General features: G+C 42.4%; 2 protein-coding genes across 2 annotated transcripts in view; one reads left to right on the forward strand and one right to left on the reverse strand.

The window, feature by feature from the left end:
* Positions 1-16,484, reverse strand: part of LOC132888380 (SH3 domain and tetratricopeptide repeat-containing protein 1) — a 43,803-nt gene that overhangs the window by 15,399 nt on the left and 11,920 nt on the right. The window lies entirely within an intron of this gene.
* LOC132888391 (gametocyte-specific factor 1) lies at positions 1,421-16,404 on the forward strand. Its single transcript, XM_060924447.1, has 6 exons — positions 1,421-1,502; positions 9,519-9,619; positions 11,191-11,317; positions 11,417-11,500; positions 16,058-16,139; positions 16,326-16,404. Exons 1-6 carry the CDS (start codon positions 1,421-1,423, stop codon positions 16,402-16,404), a joined length of 555 nt encoding a protein of 184 aa, XP_060780430.1.

The raw sequence follows: 16,484 nt of genomic DNA on the forward strand, positions 1-16,484 counted from the left end.
TTATTACTATGGCAAATTAGAGCAGGCTACAGAGTAGTTTACTGACTTTAGGACTGCAGTTGACTTGCTGACTTTGGGACTATGGTTGTCGTGAACGGTTTTGTGCTCTGGTTTCCCTCGGTGGGGGGTTTATAGCATCAAAGAAGCTGACTTTATGTTAAAACTGTTAGTCATGTTGTCTGTTGTTGCTCAAATGAGGATGGGTTCCCTTTTGAGTCTGGTTCCTCTCGAGGTTTCTTCCTCATGTCGTCTGAGGGAGTTTTTCCTTGCCACCGTCGCCACAGGCTTGCTCATTGGGGATAGATCTCATTCTCATCTCATTATCTCTAGCCGCTTTATCCTGTTCTACAGGGTCGCAGGCAAGCTGGATCCTATCCCAGCTGACTACGGGCGAAAGGCGGGGTACACCCTGGACAAGTCGCCAGGTCATCACAGGGCTGACACATAGACACAGACAACCATTCACACTCACATTCACACCTACGGTCAATTTAGAGTCACCAGTTAACCTAACCTGCAGGTCTTTGGACTGTGGGGGAAACCGGAGCACCCGGAGGAAACCCACGCGGACGCGGGGAGAACATGCAAACTCCGCACAGAAAGGCCCTCGCCGGCCACGGGGCTCGAACCCGGACCTTCTTGCTGTGAGGCGACAGCGCTAACCACTACACCACCGTACCGCCCTCATTGGGGATAGATTAGGGATAAAATTAGCTCATGTTTAAAGTCATTCAAATTCTGTAAAGCTGCTTTGCGACAATGTCTATTGTTAAAAGCGCTATACAAATAAACTTGACTTAAAAGTGTGTATCTCCCACTGTTTCCGGATAAAGAAGAACATTTTAGTATTTACTTAAAAATGACCAAATACTGTTATGACAGCTGAGGTGTTTGTGTTCCACTTTATTTTAAGCCACTGAGCAAACTGTGTAGGGGTTTCTTTCTTGAGTAATTTATGATAATTAATTAATATCTGTCAAACATAACTAAAGTGCTTTCTTGGCTGAAAGAAATACTTTTCTTGTTTTCGTTCTGAGCTAAAGGCCTGCTAACTTCCGATTAGCTAACGAACCAAAAGGAGGAACATAATGCGCATGCGCAGCACATCCGTTTACTTGTTTGAAACCTGGGGGTTCGTCAGATTTATGTAAGCGCTGTTTTTAACAATTAAATTCATTTGAGTTTAAAAAAATATAAAAAATAAGCAGGCATGTTGTGAACCACAAACATAGAGATGAAAAGTAAATCAATTTAAAACAACAGCAGCACGTTGCCACATGTAATATTCGCCAAAGGTGATTTGAGAGGCGCCATGATGCTAATCGAGCTGATGGTCATCATGTGAAAAGACTTTTGTGTTTTTCTCCACAAGTTTTAGGTGAGCAGCTTGTGGATGTCATACAGTGGGAATATTACAGGGATGTCATCGAAAAGGTCAAAGAACCGCAGGGACTCATCGCCTAAACCTAAAGTCTCACTTCCTCGCTGGGAAGAAGAGCAAGGTAATGTTTACATGAAGAGGTGATGAGGGATTCACTCTTGGTATTTTACAGGAAGTAAAATATTTTACAGGAAGTAAAATAGTACTGAACTCTTCCTGCTAGCCTGAATAACCTGCCACTGACTCAATCACTCACTCACAACCCCAGTTCCAAAAAAGTTAGGGCACTGTGTAAAATACAGAGGTGGACAGTAACAAAGTACATTTACTTGAGTACTGTACATGTCTCATCTCATTATCTCTAGCCGCTTTATCCTGTTCTACAGGGTCGCAGGCAAGCTGGAGCCTATCCCAGCTGACTACGGGCGAAAGGCGGGGTACACCCTGGACAAGTCGCCAGGTCATCACAGGGCTGACACATAGACACAGACAACCATTCACACTCACATTCACACCTACGCTCAATTTATACCCTGTCCACACTAGGGATTTTGTACTGATACGAAACTACTTTTGTACCCCAACACCTGTCCACACTAGCAACTATAGCGGTATAAGTGTATCGGTATGAAACGGTTTCATACCGGTACAGTATCAGTACTGTAGCGCTTCATTTGTAGTGTGGACAGATGAATCGGCTCTGTATCGATACAAATATAATGCGCATGTGAAAACGAAACGACCGTGGAGCTACATGGACCAGAGAACGGGGGAGGAGAGAGGGAGGAAGAAAGGAGGAAGAGGGGAGAAGGGAGGGGGGAGAAAGGGAGATTCGTTTTCTTTGTTTCTTTCTCAACTGCCTTGTGCGTTTTATACGAGTCGACTGAATAAATGACCACCAGAAATACAGACTGTACACTGACAACAAAAAGCACACACATGTTGTTTCATCCGCCATATTCTCGGAAGGAAGTTACTCGGTAACCACGGAAACATTTTGCGCACGCGCATTTCAACTACCGTGAAAGAAAACCGCAAACATTTCTCACTAGTGTGGACAGATGCACTAAACTGTACCGGTATACTTTGTATCGATACAGTTATACCACTTTCGTAGCAGTATAAGTGTGAACACAGCATTAGAGTCACCAGTTAGCCTAACGTGCATGTCTTTGGACTGTGGGGGAAACCGGAGCACCCGGAGGAAACCCACGCGGACACGGGGAGAACATGCAAACTCCTCACAAAAAGGCCCTCGCCGGCCATGGAGCTCGAACCCGGACCTTCTTGCTGTGAGACGACCGTGCTAACCACTACACCACCGTGCTGCCCGGCTATCTGTCTACAGCAGACAAAAATAAAATAACAAAACGCGTCTGGAAAAATCCCAAGGGACTCTGGAGCCAGATTCGTGACGTCACCTGCGGAAGCGCCAGCAGGCTGCGAGAGCTTGCACGGTTTCAGTGCACAGCCTGTGTAGACCCATTTCTCTCTCATTGTCCGGTCTTTTGGAAAACGCTGAGTACTAATCCCATCAAGATTGGTGTTGCTACACCCTCCTACGATACATCTGTTAACCATTTTAATAATTACGCGATAACGTTGAAGAAATTTGCAGAAAACCACCAGGTCGTTTTCTCATAAACAAACCAGCGCTGACGTAGGATTCAGAGGGAGGCGTCCCGCACGCGACGTCACGAAAATCAGTGTTTGCCGGGAAATCCAAACGCCAAGTTTTTTCAGCGGCGGACCAATTCACCTCAAATGGCTTGATTTCAACTGAATTTTTCTGGTATTGCGCAAGGCAAAAAATTGCAGAGAATGCAGAATGTTACAGATATTTGACCAACGTTTAATACGAAATAGGAGAATTACATTGATCTTGCTTCTGAATTTACCCGTGATATGCACTTTTTAAGTACACTTTTTGAGTATCTGTATTTTTTTTTTTTTTTGAAACGTATGACTTCACTACATTTGAAAGGCAAATCATACTTTTCACTCCACTACAGTTCTATCAAGGTCCACCCATCCATCCGTTATCTGTAGCCGCTTATCCTGTCCTACAGGGTCGCAGGCAAGTTGGAGCCTATAGCTAGTATCTCACTGGGCTGCAACAGCTTGCGACAAATTGCGAACGTCATTCGCGAGAGAGTTTCAAAAGTGTCTTGAAACATTCGCGGGGCTTCTCAATTTCCTCGCATGAGTTGCGAAGTGTCGCTGCTTCGTCGCTGAAATTTTGAACGTGTTCAAAAAATTCGTGCAACAAAATTTCTCTCAAAATAGCCGCAAATGTGTCGCTGGTGCCGCAAACCCTTCAAGTCAGTTTCTGTGAGGCTTCCTTTACTTCTCTGCCTGCCGAAGGAAAGCCAGGCTGCGACAGCCTGCGACTAGTTGGAGAGACAACAATTGCGGTAAAGTATGTGAATATCAATTCAGTGTGATTCCAAGTGAAAATTGTCGCTAATTCGCATATTTTATCGCAGTTGTTGCGTCTCCAACTAGTCGCAGCCCAGTGAGATATTACCCTATCCCAGCTGACTACGGGCGAAAGGCGGGGTACACCCTGGACAAGTCGCCAGGTCATCACAGGGCTGACACATAGACACAGACAACCATTCACACTCACATTCACACCTACGGTCAATTTAGAGTCACCAGTTAACCTAACCTGCATGTCTTTGGACTGTGGGGGAAACCGGAGCACCCGGAGGAAACCCACATGGAGAAAACATGCAGACTCCACACAGAAAGGCCCTTGCCGGCTGCTGGGCTCGAACCCAGAACCTTCTTGCTGTGAGTGTTAGCTTCTTGCTAACCACTACACCACCATGCCGCCCCTCTATCAAGGTCCTCGTTACTCATTACTCTGAAGCAGCTTTGAAAGTGATTGTTTTTTTCGCAGGTGACACTGAGACAGCCTGTCAGTAATCACTAGGATCTCGTCTCGTCCATAGTCTGTATAGAATCAAGTTCAATTATTTCTCAGCAGCTTTATTTCAACTCGGATCAGTTGATGGCAGAATGGAAAGAGGCGTTTTTTCTGGGGAACGCACACACACCCATGGCCTATGAACCCATGTTTCAGTTTTCTGAAAGGTACAAAGAGTTGTTTCGTTTTAAATGTTTGCTTTGTTTACCTAAAACGAACCACATCACGGCCTACAAAAACTCGCTGTCCAACCTGCGGTAGGATATTGAGGTATATAAACGTTTTACTCCAAGAGAAAGTTTGCAATGAAGTTGTCTGTGCTTTTAGAGCTAGCGATAACGTTGCAATAACTACGCTGTGGCAATAATACAACGATGTGTTGACAGAAAATGTGCTTTTAATACTTAACTGTGGGTGGTAAAAGAGAGCAACTGGACTTGCTTGAAGACGTTTCACCGCTCATCTGAAAGGCCTCTTCAGTTCTGTCTGACTAATGCTGTGTTCACACTTATACTGGTACGAAAGTGGTATAACTGTGTCGATACAAAGTATACCGGTACAGTTTAGTGCATCTGTCCACACTAGCGAGAAATGTTTGCGGTTTTCTTTCACGGTAGTTGAAATGCGCTTGCGCAAAATGTTTCCATGGTTACTGAGTAACTTCCTTCCGAGAATATGGCGGATGAAACAATGTGTGTGCTTTTTGTTGTCAATGTACAGTCTGTATTTCTGGTGGTCATTTATTCAGTCGACTCGTATAAAACGCGCAAGGCAGTTGAGAAAGAAACAAAGAAAATGAATCTCCCTTTCTCCCTCTTCCCTTGTCTTCCCCTCACTTTCTCCCTCTTCCTTTCTCTTTCCCTCCCTTTCTGTCCCTTTTCCCCTCTTCCTCACTTTCTTCCTCCTTTTTTCCCCCCTTTCTTTGCTCCATGCAGCTCCATGGTCGTTTTGAGCCATTTTGACGTTTTATTTACAGCTGGAAAGCACGTGCGTATTGCTGGAAGAAGTAGGAATGGTTCATTGCGCTTGTGCATTATATTTGTATCGATACAGAACCGCTTCATCTGTCCACACTACAGCGAAGCGCTACAGTACCAATACTGTACCAGTACGAAACCCATACATTTGTAGGTTTCGTACCGATACAGTTATACCGCTACAGTACCGGTATAGTTGCTAGTGTGGACAGGTGTTGGGGTACGAAAGTAGTATCGTATCAGTACAAAATCCCTAGTGTGGACAGGGTATAATAGGGAGAATCAGGTATTTATCCTCTCATGGATGAAAAGCAATCCTAAGGTGTCATTGAGTCATCCTGTTGGTGTGGGTCACTGGGGGCTGGGTGTGAACGGCCTCGAGAGTTGTTGGGGTGATCAGTGGATTGTTGGTTCTCTCTGTCCTCCTGTGAGTCACTGAAAACAGCTGGGTTTTGGGGTGCATTCAGTTGTCTGGGAAGTGTGCCAAAGACTTCTCAGTGGCTGATAAATGGTGTCTTAGACCACCACCTCTGTTCAGTGATGGCCGTTCCAGGTTGACACAAATGGTTTCTTTAACTCCTCGCTCATACCAACGATCCTCTCTGGCTAAAATGCGTACATTGCAATCCTGAAATGAGTCTCCTTTGTTGTTAAGATGAAGATAGACAGCAGAGTCCTGGCCTGAGGAACTGGCTCTCCTGTGTTAAGCCATGTGCCTGTGAAGCGGTTGTTTTGTTCCCCAATATACGAGTCTATGCATTCCTCACTGCATTGAATTGCATACACTACGTTGTCCTGTTTGTGTCTGGCTATTCTGTCCTTAGGGTGGACCAGTTTCTGCTTCAGGGTGTTACTGGGTCTGAAATGTACCGGAATGTTGTGTTTATAGAAGATCCTCCTGAGTTTCTCAGATAGACCAGAAATGTAGGGAATGACAACGTTCCTGTTATCCTCCTTGTCCGTTATGTTCCTTTTTCTGCTCTTGAAGAAAGCCCAGTTGGAATACCTGCAGTTCTGAAGTGCTTTCTTGATGTGATTCTGCTCCTTCTCTTTTCCCTCTACCGTTGTAGGAATGTTCTGAGCCCTGTGTTGCAAGGTCCTAATGACCCCCAATTTGTGTTCCAGTGGGTGGTGTGAGTCGAAGAGTAGGTACTGGTCTGTGTGTATGGGTTTCCGGTAGACCTCGATGCCAATCTTAGGATTGCTTTTCATCCATGAGAGGATAAATACCTGATACTCCCTATTAGTCAGACAGAACTGAAGAAGGTAGTGGTTAGCGCTGTCGCCTCACAGCAAGAAGGTCCGGGTTCGAGCCCCGTGGCCGGCGAGGGCCTTTCTGTGCGGAGTTTGCATGTTCTCCCCGTGTCCGTGTGGGTTTCCTCCGGGTGCTCCGGTTTCCCCCACAGTCCAAAGACATGCAGGTTAGGTTAACTGGTGACTCTAAATTGACCGTAGGTGTGAATGTGAGTGTGAATGGTTGTCTGTGTCTATGTGTCAGCCCTGTGATGACCTGGCGACTTGTCCAGGGTGTACCCCGCCTTTCGCCCGTAGTCAGCTGGGATAGGCTCCAGCTTGCCTGCGACCCTGTAGAAGGATAAAGCGGCTAGAGATAATGAGATGAGATGAGAACTGAAGAAGCCTTTTGGATGAGAGGTGAAAGATCTTCAAGAATCTTCAAGCAAGTCCAGTTGCTCTCTTTTACCACCCACAGTTTACTATGACCTGGATGACTGAGAATCTTCACAAACATGTTTTAATACTTAAGTATTTTTTTAAAGCAAGTACTTCAGTACTTTAACTTGAGTAACAATTTGACTGGACAACTTTCACTTGTATCAGAGTAACGTTTGACCAGTGGGATCTGTACCTTGACTTAAGTAATGAAGTTGGGTACTTTGTCCACTTCTGCTTACAACCCCAATTCCAAAAAAGTTGTGACATTGTGTAAAATATAAATAAAAACAGAATGTGAAGATTTGCAAATCATGGAAACCCTATATTTCATTAAAAATAGTACAAAGACAACATATCAAATGTTGAAACTGAGATGTTTTATTATTGTTTTTTAATATATGACGCGGTACGCGGTGGTCCGGACTACCGTTGTGGTCCGGACCACGCCGTTTTCAGGTGTGGTCCGGACCACCAAGTTCAGAAGACAAATAAAAAGTCTTACTGTGATGTTGCATGGTTTCATAACCACCCTGAGACATAATGACGAAAGTTGGTAAAATTATTTTTCACTTCCCTCGTGGCAGCTCCCGCTTTTTTACATGCGTTAGAACTGGTATCTTTTATTGCGCGTGTGTTTTACGCATGCATTTCTCTTCCGGTTTGAGAAAAAATAACAAATGATGTACGACTTTGTAAAAAAACTCGTATTAAATGACAAACACAGTATGATTTTGGTAAGTTTTTATTTATATCGTAATATAATACAGCATACGGTGAACCGGACCACAATCCAGGAAAAATAATTAATTAATGCCCTCGTTTTGTATGGAAAATACGGTGATCCGGACCACCGCGTACCGCGTCATATGCTCATTTTGAATTTGATGTCAGCAACACATTTCAGAAAAGTTGGGACGGGGCAACAAAAGACTGAAAAAGTTGTGTAATGCTTAAAAAAAAAAACCTACTTTGATTAATTGGCAACAGGTCAGTAACATGATTGGGTATTAAAAAAAGAGCATCCTGGAGAGGCGGAGTCTCTCAGAAGTAAAGATGGGGAGGGGTTCACTGCTCTGTGAAAGAGTGCAACAATTTTAAGAATGAAAAGTCGTGCAGAGCATGATACTTGTGAAAATCACAAAGAAACGGAAGTTATAGCCGATTAGGAGTTTTTACAAGATTTGACCTTGGTGACTTTGACCTTGACCCATCAAAAACTAATGATGTCTTTGTGTGATCCTAGTGAGTTGTCCTGTGCATTTTGGTGAAGATTGGTCAAGAAATTGCAACGCTAGAGCACCAACAAGCAAATGGACAGATCAACATACTTGCAAAAATCTCCGATTTTCAGAAGTAATACCGTTCCTCAATGTAAAATTGCAAAGAATTTGGGGATCACATCTATTGTACATAATATAATTTAAAAGATTCAGAGAATCCAGAGAAATCTCTGTACGCAAGAGACAAGGCTGAAAACTGACATTGGATGCCTGTGATCTTCAGGCCCTCAGGTGACGCTGCATTAAAAGCAGACATGTGTCTGTAGTGGAAATCACTGTATGGGCTCAGGAACACTTCAGAAAACAGTTCATTACTGCATCCACAAATGCAAGTTAAAGCCAAATATAAACATTATCCAGAAACACCGTAACCTTCTCTGGGCCTGAGCTCTTTTACGATGGACTGAGGTGAAGTGGAAAATTGTCCCGAGGTCTGACGAATCAAAAGTAGAAAAAATTCTTTTTAGAAATCATGGACACTACGTCCTTCAGGCTAAAGAGGAGAGGAACCATCCAGCTTATCAGTGCACAGTTCAAAATGCAGCATCTGTAATGGTATGAGGGTGCATTAGTGCATATGACATAGGTACCGTAGCTTGTACATCTGGGAAGGCATCATTAATGCTGAATGATATATACACGTTTCAGAGCAATATGCTGCCATCCAGACAAAATCTTTTCCAGGGAAGGCCTTCCTTCTTTCAGCAAGACAATGCCAAACTGCTTTCTGCACATATTACAACTGCATGGCTCTGTAGTAAGAGTCTGGGTGCTAAACTGGCCTGCCTATAGTCTAGACCTATATCCCATTTAAAACATTTGGCGTGTTATGAAGCGTAAAATACAACAAAGGAGACCCCGAACTGTTGAGCAACTGAAATTGTATATCAGGCAAGAATGGGACAACATTTCTCTTTCAAAACTTCAGCAGTTGGTCTCCTCGGTTCCCAAACGTTTACAAAGTGTTGTTAAAAGTAAAGGTGATGCAACACAGTGGTAAACATGCCCCTGCCCCAACCTTTTTGAAATGTGTTGTGACATCAAATTCAAAATGAGTGTATATATTTTTCAAAAACCAATAATTTTTCAGTTTCAACATTTTGATATGTTTGTACTATTTTCAATGAAATATAGGGTTTCCATGATTTGTGAATTATCGCATTCTGTTTTTACAGTTTACACAGCGTCCCAGCTTTTCTGGAATTGGGGTTGTACTTTACTTATTTACTTACCTACCTATTTTATTTACTTACTTACTTATTTATTTGCACCAGATGATTACTGTGACCCTGACAAATTGCTTCTGTGCCCTTATGACGCTAATCATAAAATCCGGGCATGTCGCTTTCCCTACCATCTCATCAAGTGCAAGAAGGTGGGTATGAATCTATTTTTCTCTATTAAGGTGATGATTAACATCGGATAATAAAAGTTTTTATACACGTTCCATGACATGGAAGAACCTTCTTCCACATAGCTCATTCATTCATCTTCAGCAGGTATTTCATCCTGGGAACACTGGGCACATGGAAGGGATACACCCTGTACGGGATGTCAATACATTGCAGGACACACACATTTAAGGCTTTTTTCACATACAAAACCCACTAATGTATCCAGTAAAAACAACACGGGATAGCCATTCCTGTGTGAAATTTTCATTCCCACTCAGTCTTCCATAACAGTAAAGTAACAAGTGTGTAACAACATGGGGGAAGCCGTGGCCTAATTGTTAGAAAAGCATCTTTGGGCCCAAAAGGTTTTCAGTTCGATTCCCTGGACTAGCAGGAATGGCTGAAGTCCCCTTAAGCAAGGCGCCTAACCCCCAACTGCTCCCCAGGCTGCACTGGGTATGTTGTACGTCACTCTGGATAACAGCATCTGCGAAATGTCTGTAATGTAATGTCGTGTATTCCCACCTGTCTGTATATCACAAGATGCTACAGCGCACGAACCTTAAACATGCAAGACTGGTTATGACGTATAATTCATGAGATGGAAAATCCATATTCTCGTGAAAAGCCCAAGCTGAGACATTAGCTATTTAGTTAGCAACATGGTATCATTCAAGCAACATCATGTCCCTGTTGAGGGAGTTCTCTTCCTGCTTCTGAACGTTTATTTTGTTCAAGCAAAGGCCATTTATAACGATTTTGTTTCACAAAAACATATTTCTACAATACAACGTTTTGAATTTGCTGCTAGTCACTTTACAGTAGTTTCGTCCCAATATCACTGCATCATTCACGTCACCACCAGCAGCGTCATGACTGGTCACAACACGTTAATCCAATGGTTCCAATTCCCACTGGAGCCGTAGGAAAAGATCCTTGGTAACGTTACTAGGTCACCAGGGGATAGATTAACATTCCGACTTTACCATTTTGCTTCCATTCCCTCACGATATCATTACAGCATAATAGCACTAAATAAGCAGTTTTGAGTGCAAGTGTGAATGGTGTAATGCACACTTACTTACACCTATGGGCAATTTAGGGTCACCTGTTTGTTTACTGGGCTGTTTTTGGGAAGTGGGAGAAAATCGGAGAACCTGGAGGAAACCTATGCAGACCCAAGGAGAACATGTGAACCTCCACACAGACAATAATCTGAGTTTAGAATTGAACTGGGGTTCTTGGGGCTGTGAGGCAGCAACACTATGTGCTGGACGACTGTGCCCCCAATCTGATGCTGTTTTCAAAAATGATTACTGTCTCAAAATGTAAATACCATCATCCAAAGCCCTTGCACAGTGAAAGCATTTTAATACTGTAGCATTAATCCATTCCTTTAGGTTTCTACATTCCATCATCGTATGATTTTTAAAAACGTTCACAGAGAGAGTATTGTTAATCCTACCTTCATTATTATCTATGTAAAGATGCATGAATAATCTGTTGGTACATAAAGTATGAAAGATGAAATGAGCTCTCGTATCTTTTTCAGAACAATCCTCAGCTGGCCAGTCAATTGTGGACGTGCCCGTTTAATGCTCGCCACCTTATGCCCAAACACGAGCTGTCACATCACATGTCTACCTGCATGGACAGGTGCTCTTTAAATACTGACTATGGTAAGACCTTATACAATTTTGTGGCTGACTAAATGATACAGCATTTTATGTTTTACACCAGCAAAGCTCATTTAAACGTCATTTTCGGATTAATTTCAGCGGTAACTGATGACACCCAGCGCAAATTTCAGGTTCCTGTCAGCACCTGGACTATTCCTGTGTGTGATGAAGACTGGGACCAAGGTCAGCTTCTGTCCTGTCTATATTACACTGTCCTTCCTCTCCTTATTTCTTAGTCACTAGCATAATTGCAACCCCAATTCCAAAAAGTTTGGGACGCTGTGTAACACACAAATAAAAACAGAATGCAGCGATTTGCAAATCATGGAAACCCCGTATACCATTGAAAATTATACAAAGACACCATATCAAATGTTGAAACTGAGAAATTTGTTTTTAATATGCTCATTTGGAATTTAGGGCCAGTAACATGTTTCAAAAAAGTTGGGACAGGGGCAGCAAAAGACTGGAAAAGTTGTGCATTGTTTGCTTAAAAAAAAAAAAAAGGTTCATTGGCAACAGGTCAGTAACATGATGGGGCATAAAAAGAGGTAGAGTCTCTCATGCCCCTTTTCCACCAAAGCAGTTCCAGGGCTGGTTCGGGGCCAGTGCTTAGTTTGGAACCGGGTTTTCTGTTTCCACTGACAAAGAACTGGCTCTGGGGCCAGAAAAACTGGTTCCAGGCTAGCACCAACTCTCTGCTGGGCCAGAGGAAAGAACCGCTTACGTCAGCAGGGGGGCGGAGTTGTTAAGACCAACAACAATAACAAGACCGTGAAAGATCGCCATTTTTAAGCGACGAGAAGCAGCAGCTGTACAAACGCGAAGTCATTTATTATTGTTGTTGTTGTTGCCGCTGCTGCTTCTTCCGTGTTGTTTTTGCTTCGATATTCGCGCCAAGGTTTATGCAAATGTAGCGACGTAACTGACGTATACAGCGACATAAAGACGTGGCTCCGCTTAGCCCCGCGAGCTATGGAAAAGCAAACTGGTTCTCAGCTGGCTCGCAAGTTGAACGAGTTGTGAACCAGCACCAGCACTGGCCCCAAACCAGCCCTGGAACTGATTTGGTGGAAAAGGGGTATCAGAAGTAAAGATGGGGAGGGGTTCACTGCTCTGTGAAAGACTGCATTGGCAAACAGTGCAAAAATTTTAAGAATAACGTTCCTCAATGTAAAATTGCAAAGAATTTGGGAATCACATCATCTTTGGTCCATAATATCATTAAAAGATTCAGAGAACCTGGGGAAATCTCTGTATGTAAGAGACAAGGCTGAAAACTGACACTGGATGGCTGTGATCTTCAGGCCCTCAGGAGACACTGCGTTAAAAGCAGACACGGGTCTGTAGTGGAAATCACTGTATGGGCTCAGGAACACTTCAGAAAACCATCATCTGTGAAAACAGTTCATTACTGCATCCACAAATGCAAGTTCAAACCACATGGGTGCAAGTTTTCCAGCATGTGCCGGAAGCTCTGTTTTTTTCGGTTCTGAAAAAGTCCTTTTTCCAAATCGTGTAAACCCGTTGAGATTTTCGGGCGGTGGCCCTCTCACTGTCAGCGTATTGCCGGGTTACCGCGGTACAGTCTCTGCACGAGACAAATCTTATCATCTCATCTTCGCCACAAACCTCATTCAATTTATACGCCGCTCACTGACGAGCGGTCCTGACTAGCCCGTTGTTTCACGGTGTTATACATGTGATGTCATGTTTCACGCACGTAGCACGTTGTTCGACCAAATCAACACAGCTATTCCCATGAGTCGCCGTTTCTTTTGGTGCAAGTTAGAAGGGTGCTTTTGATTGGCTCACTGTTAACTGCCGTCCAATGAAACTTCAGCTTTTTATAATAAGCCTTATTTTGCTTCCCTCCATTGCGACAGATCCACGTGCTTTGCCTCTGGTTGCTGATCAAAATATGTCAAAATGAAGTTTTTATCGAAAGGCTCCAATACAAAAGAATTAGAAAAGACATCTAGAAATAAATGGAGATGGGAATGGTTAAGCGAGTGTGACAAAAATGGTGACAAATGGGGAATATGGCTGAGAAAACCGGACGTCCCGGGAGTTGTGACTGCTGTTCAAAGACTATCAAGTACAGCTCCAGCGGGAAGAAGGGACTTAAAAGTCACGCCGATGAGACTAATCACTTCTGATTTTTGTGCTATGTAGTAATAAGTGAATTCAAAACATTTATTGGTGATTTAAATTGTCATCTGATATTGTGTGATGTGCAAATGCAATGTGCTTTCTTCTAGAATTGAAATTATTCATCACAAGTATCTGCTTTTATAAACATTTTTTTTTTTTTACATTTGATTACCTTTCAATTATCAAATAAAAGTAAGGCAGGTCTTGAAATAAGTTTGTTCGCTTTTTTATCATCTTTTCTAATGTGGTTGTTAGGTTGAAAACTCATTTGTAGTCAGTAATGGATTATAAAATATAGATATTTTTGTATATGGAAAAAGCTGAATCTTATTTGCTAAAATCCAGGAGTTTCTGAGGACATAAAGACATGTGGCCATAAATTGATAATAAATTCACATAAATTCACATAAATTGATGTGAATTTGCAAATCATATAACTTTTAATATTATAAATGTTTGCATGAGATTGCATGAGAGACAACTATTTTAACTTGTAATTTAAATTTTTTTTTTCAAGCCCTAAGGGGGGCTCACCCCCCGCATGGCTGCGCCATGCACATCTGACTTTGTCAGACTTTTCAGGTTTTTGAAAATGTTATACTTGCACCCATGAAACCAGATATAAACAATATCCAGAAACACCACCGCATTCTCTGGGCCCGAGCTCTTTTAAGATGGACTGAGATGAAGTGGAAAACTGTCCTGCGGTCATATATTTTTCAAAAAATAAGCTTTCTCAGTTTCATCATTTACTATGTTGTCTTTGTACTATTTTCAATGAAATACAGTGGTGCTTGAAAGTTTGTGAACCCTTTAGAATTTTCTATATTTCTGCATAAATATGACCTAAAACATCAGATTTTCACACAAGTCCTAAAAGTAGATAAAGAGAACCCAGTTAATCAATTGAGACAAAAATAGCTTACTTGGTCATTTATTTATTGAGGAAAATGATCCAATATTACATATCAGTGAGTGGCAAAAGGATGTGAACCTTTGCTTTCAGTATCTGGTGTGACCCCCTTGTGCAGCAATAACTGCACCTAAACGTTTCCGGTAACTGTTGATCAGTCCTGCACACCGGCTTGGAGGAATTTTAGCCCATTCCTCCATACAGAACAGCTTCAACTCTGGGATGTTGGTGGGTTTCCTCACATGAACTGCTCGCTTCAGGTCCTTCCACAACATTTCCATTGGATTAAGGTCAGGACTTTGACTTGGCCATTCCAAAACATTAACTTTATTCTTCTTTAACCATTCTTTGGTAGAACGACTTGTGTGCTTAGGGTTGTTGTCTTGCTGCATGACCCACCTTCTCTTGAGATTGAGTTCATGAACAGATTTCCTGACATTTTCCTGTAGAATTCGCTGGTATAATTCAGAATTCATTGTTCCATCAATGATGGCAAGCCGTCCTGGCCCAGATGCTGCAAAACAGGCCCAAACCATGATACTACCACCACCATGTTTCACAGATGGGATAAGGTTCTTATGCTGGAATGCAGTGTTTTCCTTTCTCCAAACATAATGCTTCTCATTTAAAGCAAAAAGTTCTAATTTGGTCTCATTCATCCACAAAATATTTTTCTAATAGCCTTCTGGCTTGTCCACATGATCTTTAGGAAACTGCAGACAAGCAGCAATGTTCTTTTTGGAGAGCAGTGGCTTTCTCCTTGCAACCCTGCCATGCACACCATTGTTGTTCAATGTTCTCCTGATGATGGACTCATGAACATTAACATTAGCCAATGTGAGCGAGGCCTTCAGTTGCTTAGAAGTTACCCTGGGGTCCTTTGTGACCTCGCCGACTATTACACGCCTTGTTCTTGGAGTGATCTTTGTTGGTCGACCACGCCTGGGGAGGGTAACAATGGTCTTGAATTTCCTCCATTTGTACACAATCTGTCTGACTGTGGATTGGTGGAGTCCAAACTCTTTAGAGACGGTTTTGTAACCTTTTCCAGCGTGATGAGCATCAACAATGCTTTTTCTGAGGTCCTCAGAAATCTCCTTTGTTCATGCCATGATGCACTTCCACAAACGTGTTGTGACGATCAGACTTTGATAGATCCCTGTTCTTTAAATAAAACAGGGTGCCCACTCACACCTGATTGTCATCCCATTGATTGAAAACACCTGACTGTAATTTCACCTTCAAATTCAAATAATCCTAGAGGTTCACATACTTTTGCCACTCACATATGTAATATTGGATAATTTTCCTCAATAAATAAATGACCAAGTATAATATTTTTGTCTCATTTGTTTAACTGGGTTCTCTTTATCTACTTTTAGGACTTGTGTGAAAATCTGATGTTGTTTTAGGTCATATTTATGCAGAAATATAGAAAATTCTAAAGGGTTCACAAACTTTCAAGCACCACTGTATAAGGGTTCCATGATTTATAAGTCATTACACTCTGTTTTTATTCACGTTTTACAGTGTCCCCAACTTCGTTGGACTTGGCGTTGTACTCTAACAAGGTTAAATGGTGGTAAATAGCAATTATTCATGTGTTGAAGAAACTGTGAATCGAGTAGGCTTACAGGTAGAGTTTCTGATTAACGAACACTTTTCCGCTACAGAGGAGGAAGAGTCGGGAACACCAGCAACACCATTTGTCTGGGGAATTTCAACCTCACAAATCCACAACTCCACCCAAGATCGGTGAGTGTGATAAAATGCCAGACTGTTAGAGGTCAAGCAGTGTAGGTTTCATACTGAGACTCTGTGCTACTCTTTAAATGAGGGTGAGGAATGAAATTCTGACTCCACCATAGATTTTTTTGGTGTTAATAGGTTCATAAAAGTGCTTACAGGCTTATTTGGTTTTTTTTTCCTCCCTCTCCTCAGGACTGAGCCAGCTACGACCCAAAGTTTGACCCCTGGTGTCAGAGCTCCAAGAGTTCTTCCTTGGAAATTGAGCATGTAATGGAAATGTTCTCTTACAATGTGTTACACTGATTTGCAGCTCCTAACTTAGCCTCCTTTTACAATTACTAGTTTCAGATA

Source organism: Neoarius graeffei, chromosome 1 (genome assembly GCF_027579695.1).
Source record: "Neoarius graeffei isolate fNeoGra1 chromosome 1, fNeoGra1.pri, whole genome shotgun sequence".
NCBI lineage: Eukaryota > Metazoa > Chordata > Actinopteri > Siluriformes > Ariidae > Neoarius > Neoarius graeffei.

Excerpts from the sequence above, each read along its gene's own strand:
- LOC132888391 (XM_060924447.1), top strand. The coding sequence starts at position 1,421 with ATGTCATCGAAAAGGTCAAAGAACCGCAGGGACTCATCGCCTAAACCT. Across the intron at positions 9,620-11,190 it reads ATCTCATCAAGTGCAAGAAG|AACAATCCTCAGCTGGCCAG; the intron begins GTGGGTATGAAT and ends TATCTTTTTCAG. Across the intron at positions 11,501-16,057 it reads TGATGAAGACTGGGACCAAG|AGGAGGAAGAGTCGGGAACA; the intron begins GTCAGCTTCTGT and ends TTTCCGCTACAG.